General features: G+C 32.6%; 1 protein-coding gene across 1 annotated transcript in view; it reads left to right on the forward strand.

Moving 5' to 3' along the window:
- Positions 1–8,970, forward strand: part of LOC106460192 (glucose dehydrogenase [FAD, quinone]-like) — a 32,816-nt gene that overhangs the window by 15,297 nt on the left and 8,549 nt on the right. Inside the window, exons 2-7 of the mRNA XM_013919879.2 lie at positions 963–1,165; positions 1,900–2,089; positions 2,341–2,472; positions 6,170–6,291; positions 6,662–6,832; positions 7,454–7,607. Coding sequence (XP_013775333.2) covers positions 963–1,165; positions 1,900–2,089; positions 2,341–2,472; positions 6,170–6,291; positions 6,662–6,832; positions 7,454–7,607 — 972 coding nt within the window. The remainder of the gene's footprint in view (positions 1–962; positions 1,166–1,899; positions 2,090–2,340; positions 2,473–6,169; positions 6,292–6,661; positions 6,833–7,453; positions 7,608–8,970) is intronic.

Genomic DNA, 8,970 nt, shown 5'->3' on the forward strand with positions numbered 1-8,970 from the left:
ACACTGTTTTGTTCAATTAAGATGGATTCCTTGATTTTTCGTTTGTTTATGTTGGATTCTTTGTTTAAAATTACTGTGTTTTAATAGACATAATATGGGTTTTTTGAGTTGCAATGGTGGAAAACATGGGACGGTTTTTTATTGTGTTCTGTGAATCTGGTTTCTAATGTTTTTCCTGTTTCTCCGATGTAGAATTCTGAGTAGTTATTGCATGTTATTTTATAAATTACGTTGGTATTCAGTGATTCTAAATAATTTTTGTTTAGTAACGATTTTAATTTAGGGCAGGGTTTTTTAGAGAATACAATATAAGAACTTTACTATCTGGCTTACACTACGATGTTTTCCTCTCCTCACCACCTCGGGCCTTATCTTATCATGAGACGACCAATAACTGAGTGACGATCTAATTGTGGTAATATTTTTTAAACTTTCCCTACATCGGAATCGAGCTAAAGATTTCTCGGAAGTCAGGCAAGTGCTCTACAAACTGAGCTGATAAACGTTTCAAAGTTTTCACTTTTTGTCTATTTTAGGCATGATAGGTTGATCACAGTTTGAGTTGTAATGGAGTTGTTAGCTTGTTGTTTAGCCTTGTTTTAGTTTTTTTAATTAAGAAGGCTTTTTCTTTCTTTTTTTTTTTACTTAGCGTTCATTCATCTTTCGCTGAGTTCATTCATCTTTCATATAAACCAAATGTAAACAATCAGATAATAACATCATTGTATCCCAAACTAGGATCAACATATCTTAACTACATCTTAACTGAGCTCAAGAGTTGATCCTATTGCCATTCCTAGTAAGTGAATTTTTCAACAATTCACACTACCCCATACATCCATACTTATCTAAGTTTAGCCACACAGTAACGTCCAGTTTACAGCGGATAAGTTGTTGTTGATGAAAATAAAATTGTTAAAACTTCCAGTGGAATTGAAACTAAAATTATTGCTGCATTTTAGTTGGGGCTGGTTCGGCTGGAGCAACTTTGGCTAGTCGACTCTCGGAAGATTCCAACGCGAGGGTTTTGCTGCTGGAAGCGGGAGGTTTACCAGACGTACTCAGTTCTGTCCCCCTATTTTCTGCAGAACTACAACTTACCAAGTATGATTGGGCTTTTAAAACTGTTCCACAAGAAGCTGCCTGCTTCGGTCAGAAAGGCAGGGTAAGTTAACGAAGGTGTCTTTGTTTTAGTCGGAGTCTAATTAAAGGAATTAAAGATTAGATTTTACATCGTTGTCATTGGTTTTGTGTTATTGAGATATTACAAATATGTTCATTGAGTAAACAACATCAGATAAATAAGCAATACAGTATTTTCTGATAAAACAATATAAAGTAATAAGAGTGGATATTGCTTTCCAGTCATTCAAATTCCGTTACTTTGTAATTTTCGCTTGCATTTATATCTTGAATATTCCAGCCACATCTTTTCTAAATCATATTAAAATAAAGTTTGAAATTTTAATGTTGGTACGGGTTGGCTCTGTGGTACAGTTCTGGATTTTGGAGTTGGCGGGCCGGCTTCGAATGCATGCGATACTACAAAATAATCCCGCATTTTACACAGTGGATGTGTTATAAAACTGACAGCCAATCCTTTATTATAGATGGTGGGAGGATTCTGCTGATTGGCTACCTTTCCATTGGTCAGTATTTCAAAATTACGGACGACCTAAGATAGATGCTTAATAAAAAATACGAAATATAAATGAAATTTAATTCTAAAATCGAAACATTTTAAAAATAATATAACTATATCTAAGGTAACATTTTACAATAAAGCCACATCCAGCCTTAAATAATTTATGTCTGTTCTTTTTAATTTTTAATAAACATTGTAACACTTTAGACTTTTTGTAAGATTAAACGAATTGTTTGTTTTTTTTTCTTGTACAGAGAAGCTTGTGGCCTCGTGGTAAGGGGCTTGGTGGAACAAGTTTGATGAATTATATGCTGTATATACGGGGTAATCCTCGAGACTATGACAAGTGGGCGGAACATGGAGCTCGTGGCTGGAGTTGGCAAGAAGTGTTCCCTTATTTTCTCAAGTCCGAAGACAACCGTGATCCGTTGTATGCATTTAATGGCAAGTTTTCTGTCTACAGTTGAACTCGATGATTGAGAAAGTAGAGATGAGAATATCATTGAATAATCATGATTTTAAAAGTTGTGAAATGTCAGATGTTTACCTTTCTTCACTCATTACAAGAGAAATTTGCGAAAGTTAATATGCAAATACTGTACAGTAAATCTTGCATCAACGAGTACCACAACTGTTTCATACAATAATAACATTCATTTGTTTATGGTATAAATATTTTGATTTAATCTTTTTAGGATACCATGGTATAGGAGGTCCACAGACTGTTGAAACTCCTCCGTATATTTCACCATTAGGATATGCCTTCGTAGCGGCAGGCATGTCCCTTGGATATCTTAATATTGATCTCAATGGGCCTCATCAAACAGGTAAGCTAGACTGTTAAAACAACATCACATATATCATCATTACGATACGCCTTCGTAATGTCAGGCATGACCCTTGGATATCCTAATATTGATCTCAATGGACCTCATCAAACAGGGAAGCTAGACTGTTATAACTCCCCCGTATATTTCACCATTACGATACGCTCGTAATGGCAGGCATGCCCCTTGGATATCATAATATTGATCTCAATAGGCCTCATCAAATAGGTCAGCTAACATGCTTAAGTCTCCATTTGTGTATACAGTTTAGGGCTAATAAATGAAACAAAAAATTAACTTAAGTTTTTAATATTTTTTTTCTTTCTTACATACATCTTAGCCTACTAAGTACATCAAACAGCAATCCTTGTCTTTCTTTTCTCTGTTACAAGGTACTGCTTGGAAGACTCTTGTTTATTATACCACACTAAACTGAGTCAATCAAAAGCTTATTCTAATTAAGTACCTCAAGGAGCTAAATGCCAAAGTGTAAAACTTGAAGCTGGAAGGAATGAAAAACAGCTTTTTCAGTTCTCGTTTGTTTTGCGCACCTTAAGAATCTCATATAGACCCGAAACTACCTGACACGTTTTCTATTTCCTTTTAACGACGTTTCGGTTTCCATACTGAGACTTTCTTCGGGTCAAATTGTCTGGGATAGTGTTTATTTCCGTAAGTAAGAGGTTGAAGTGCGGTCATTACAGAGAACTTAATTTAGTTAGGTCTTCAAAGGAGTTAATAGAAAATTAACTTACCATTGAATATGTACATGTTTGGTTAGATCTTCAAAGGAGTTACTAGAAAATTAACTTACTATTGAATATGTACATGTTTGGTTAGGTCTTCCAAGGAGTTACTAGAAAATTAACTTATCATTGAATAGTTACATGTTTGTTTAGGTTTTTCAAGGAGTTACTAGAAAATTAAATTAATATTGAATATTTACATTTTAAAATTGAATACTATAAAAAATTAATATTCATGGTCCAGTATTACAGCTATCAAGATTTTGGACACATAGCAGATAGATGTACAAGATCTAGTAAATGTTTACGATGTGCAAGTGATCATGAAGTTAATACTTATAATTTACCAATAAATCAAACTGTATTAACTGGGGTGATGATCACCACGGAAGTTATAACTTGTCTCATAACAAAACAGGTTTAACTTTAAATATGCCAATAAATAAGAATAACAGAACATGCATCAAAGTATTGAAACAAAATACAATTAAATCTAATTTTGAGTAAACCTTAAAAGATTTAAAATACTAAATAACATTTAAATTTACAAATATTCTTGCTGAAACTTTGATAAAATCAAAACATTCAAAATTCAAAAGAAGTGACATTGTAAAACTTATTTTCGATTCTGTATAAAATTTGGTTTAGTTTCAACCAGATCCTGAACTCATATATCAAAATGCTTTAAAATATGGAAAAAATATTAACAATAAACAGTGAAAATATTTAGACTAAAAATAACTTCTGTAAATATGCAAAGTGTTTATTAGACAAATTGATTGAATTAAATCATTATATTAATAACGAAACATTTGATGTTATTTGTGTGTCAGAAACCAAGTTAATTGAAAGGAAAGTTTAAGTTCATAAGTTTAATGTTTATAGATATAATATATAGCTGAAAATTCATACATTAGGCTTAGTAAAACTCTAAATATAATATTAATTCTAATTTAGTCATTAATATTAATTCTGATGTTATTGAACTATGTGTTGCTGATATGTCATTTGATAATAATATAAAAGCTACAACAGCTAATATTCATGTTTAATCAAAAATTATTATGACAGTAATAAGTTCAAAGATTATAAATTATAACTCAAATTTAATTATCTCAGGATATTTGAAAAGTAAACACTTGACTTTTGGATGCATAAAACTAACGAGAATGTTGCTCATTTTCAAATATAATTAAAAAATATAACCTAATTCTCTTGAATGATTAAAGACAGAGGCATTTTATTAATGTTACTGGTGAAACTGATATTTTAGATTTTATTTTTAATTGAAACCAAATCTTATAGATATATCTAAAGTTTTGACATTGGTTAAGGTATAAGTAGTGATCACCTCCCATTTATTGGTTTGTTAAATTATTTTAGTAAGCAAAATAACATTAATGTAAATACATCAAAATACTAATTTAATGAAGCTGAGTGGAATAGTCTCTTTTAAAATATAATTTTACCACTATAAAAGATAAGGAACAAATAATTGCATATGGCCACAATATTTAGCAAAAGTGTAGTCAATACAGCAAATATAGCCATTCCAAGATATTTATCAAAATACAAGTTGGGAATTCACTCAGGAAATGAAGGTAATAATTAAAGAAAATGGAAGACACAGAATAATTTATATAAAGAAAACATGATCCATCTTTATTTATTAAACAAAACAAAAAAGAACTGATTAAAATACAAAAAAATCAAGGTTTCTAAAGAAATTTTTAACTAGTTAGACAAAGCAAGATATATTGGTAAATTTGGAAAACAGTTAATACTAATAAAATAAATATATTGATTTACAATTTAATAATATAATTAGTAAGATTTATATTGATGGAACAAATCTTCTTAGGAATTTAATGGAAGTAACAAGTTATATAAACATAAAATACTAATAAAAATAAATATACTGACTTACAATTTAATAATATAATTAGTAAGATTTATACTGATGGAACAAATCTTCTTTGGAACTTAATGGAAGTAACAAGGTGTATAAACATTTAATACTAATAGAAATAGAAATATAGAAAGACTGAGGCTCATTTTAATCAATTAACAAAGGTTTGAAAGTTTATTATTTGAATCACCAAGTAAATTCGTTGTACTTTTATAACTTTTATGCGCAGTAGAAAATGTGTTCTCGGAGTTGAAAAGAGACTATTTGTTTGAAGTTAAGCACAAAGCTACACAAGGTGCTATCTGTGATCTTTCCACCACGGGTATCGAAACCCGGTTTCTAGCGTTGTAAGTCCGCAGACATGCCACTGCGGGTGCTTGAAAGAGAATATTTGAAAATTTTCTGTTTTTTTTTTTTTTCAGAAATGTGATTAACGGATCTACGATACTTTCCCTCTAGTGTTTTCAATCCCAAACTTCCAATCACGTTGATCAGAACCTAATAACCAATGTTTCTGAAAATCGTTCACTACCAAAGGCTTCTCTGACACAAATAAATAAATCATTCCTACTAGAAAAGGCTTAGGTTTGTTGCAATTTGCATAAACGCTCATAATTTTTAGTATTAATGCAATTGAAAACATAAGGCCAATTTCTGTTACGACGTTAATTTCCCACCATAACTGTTAAGTATAAAATGTATATAGTGATTCTAAAGACCAATGAGTGAAAGCAAAGAATATTATATTATGAGATGTCAACAACACTATATCAATGCCATATCCAGTGCCGACGAAGCTTTTCGCCTAAAACCAGGACTCATCAGGCCAGATGAGATACAGCAGACATAGTATTGATCTAAACGATATTTATATCTTCAATCGACGCTTCTAGTTTCATTTATAATGAAACAAATATGAGTACACATGAAGTATCACTTAGATATCTTTCCATCTTGGAGTATGTTTTTCTCGTGTGTTGAGTTTACAATAAAACTAAGTAGCTCAACTAAACAACAAGAGGAATCATTTTGTTTTTTCCAGGGTTTTCTGTACCTCAGGGAACGATCAGAAATGGCCGACGATGTAGTGTTTCAAATGCCTACATTGAACCAGCTCTAAGAAGGAAGAATTTGAACATTCTTCTTCAAGCACACGTGACCAAGGTAAACCAAGCTAACTTCATCTCCTAATGTATACCGATCTTTGTTATGTATTAAAACTTTTAGTCTGATTACATTTTCAATTATCTGTCGACCGATCGATCCGTAAATATTTACAATAACTTGTTGATTATACATCAATCATGTATTACTCTTGTCACTGTTTCAGCATAAATAGGCCCGTAAAATAACTATATTTTAACTGAGACATATTTCTGAAATTATGAATGTATTCCACCAGTGTAAGGAGTGTTCTGCTTACTATTGTTAAACTCAGTCAAGTCGGCCTGTTTTTAGTAACAAAAGGAATGTATTTGAAAACCTGTTCAAATAATTTCACACCGGACTAAACTTTTGTTTATGATATTTTAAGATCCTGTTTGACAACCGTCGCTGGGCACGAGGGGTGCAGTTCCTTCATAAAGGCTTACCACGTGTTGTGTTCGCCAGGAAAGAAATTATTTTGTCTGCTGGGACCATCAACACCCCTCAAATTCTGATGTTATCAGGGATTGGTCCTCGAAATCATCTTGAAAGGCTAGGTGTATGGATTGGTATTCTGTATCTCATTTGTTCCTTCTAATTTATCAGCAAAGAGTAAATGTATTCTATTTCCAAAACATGCATCTTATAAACTAAAAGTATAATGTTAGGATTCAAGCGCATTCTTTCAAAGCTTGAACATTTCATTTTAGACGAGTAAACTTGTTTTTAGAAATTCTGTATCTCATTTGTTCCTTCTAATTTATCAGCAAAGAGTAAATGTATTCTATTTCCAAAACATGCATCTTATAAACTAAAAGTATAATGTTAGGATTCAAGCGCATTCTTTCAAAGCTTGAACATTTCATTTTAGACGAGTAAACTTGTTTTTAGAAATTCTGTATCTCATTTGTTCCTACTAATTTATCAGCAAAGAGTAAATGTATTATATTTCCAAAACATGCATTTTATAAACTAAAAGTATAATGTTAGGATTCAAGCGCATTCTTTAAAATCTTGAACATTTCATTTTAGACGAGTAAACTTGTTTTTCGAAATTGAGTTTCTAGTTTTGTGATTGTTTTATTTCAACACTATTGTCATGATTTGTTTAGTGTTTGGTACTTTGGAATCTCGTGCTTAAGCCAAAAACGTACGTAACTTTTGGTTTCCCTCTTTAAAGATCCCGGTCATTGCCAACCTACCAGTGGGTAACAATCTCCATGACCACGTGGGTGCCTCTGGAATGCACTTCTTGATTGACCAACCAGTTTCAATCATTCCGTTACGGTTTACTAGCCCAAACATTGTACAGAATTTTTTTATACACGGTAAAGGTAAAATATGCTATATTTCTTCTTCTTCTTCTTTCATACGACTGTCGTTGATACGGATAACTAAATCATTGACAAGGTGTAACGTGTGGACAAGTATAATGTTTATTATTAATACGTAAGATCGTAAGGTCAATAGTAGACAGCGGGCTTTAAAATAAGATTTTCAGAGATATGACATTTAACATGGACGTTGGCTCCTAAGACCACTTTCAAGCAAGCAGAAGGTAAAAGTCCATTCTTCCTGTTGGCTACTTCATCACTTCGCCTGGAGTTGTTTTACCACGCTAATGTAGTAGTAACAGACTTCAACTGGTTCTACATTAAGCGGTACTGTTACATATAATGTTGCTTTACCACGCTAATATAATAGTAACAGACTTCAACTGGTCCTACATTAAGCGGTACTGCTACATATAATGTTATTTTACCACGCTAATACAGTAGTAACAGATTTCAACTAATCCTATATTGAGCGGTACTGCTACATATAATGTTACAGTACCACGCTAATACAGTAGTAACAGACTACAACTGGTCCTAAATTAAGCTGTACTGCTATATATAATATTGCTTTACCAAGCTAATATAGTGGTAACGGACTTCAACTGGCCCTTCACCCAATTTTACTTTGCCAACAAGTTGATTCTGATTAGTTTACTGTACCAATGGAATGCCTCTGAAGATAGCTTGATGTCCTCTACAGTGTATCGCTACATATTGTATTGATTTATCCATTTAAATGGCCAAAAGCAACAGTTCTTGCTGTAATGGGACCTGGTATCCTAAATGGCTAACGTGCCGGGTTATGAATCCGAAAGTACGTGGTTTGTGTCATGTTGCCACAAACACGTGCTCCGTAATTTAGGGGCCGTGGGTGCTATATAAGAGTGATAATCAAACCTCACTATTCCGTCACATAAGATTAGCCTAAAAGCTGGATGTTGACTAGTTGCCTTTCTTGTTGTCTGTCAGCTGAAAATTAACGATGGCTAACGCAGATAATACGGGTAAGCTTTGCGTGTTCGTGTGTGTTCGAAACAAACAAACCTACTGCAATGGATTTGTATGGGAATGTGATTTCATGTAATTGAAATATAAGAGACTCATAACTTGCATTTGTAAACTTGTAACAGCAGCGTGGCTTTGGTTAGTGTTACTCAAACAGCGTTAGACTCTCAGCTAGATAACCTATCATGTAAAGCTGCGTTTAATAACTTTTATAAAACTTGCAGATAGCCTTTATATGCAGAAACATCAGTTAGCTGAGTTCTTGCATGGATCCTAAAATATAACGTTGATAAACGGAAACATCGGCACATGTAGGTATGTAGATCTTGAAAGTCGAGTTGTTCAAAACTTGAAA

This window comes from Limulus polyphemus, unplaced genomic scaffold (assembly GCF_000517525.1).
Source record: "Limulus polyphemus unplaced genomic scaffold, Limulus_polyphemus-2.1.2 Scaffold726, whole genome shotgun sequence".
Lineage (NCBI taxonomy): Eukaryota > Metazoa > Arthropoda > Merostomata > Xiphosura > Limulidae > Limulus > Limulus polyphemus.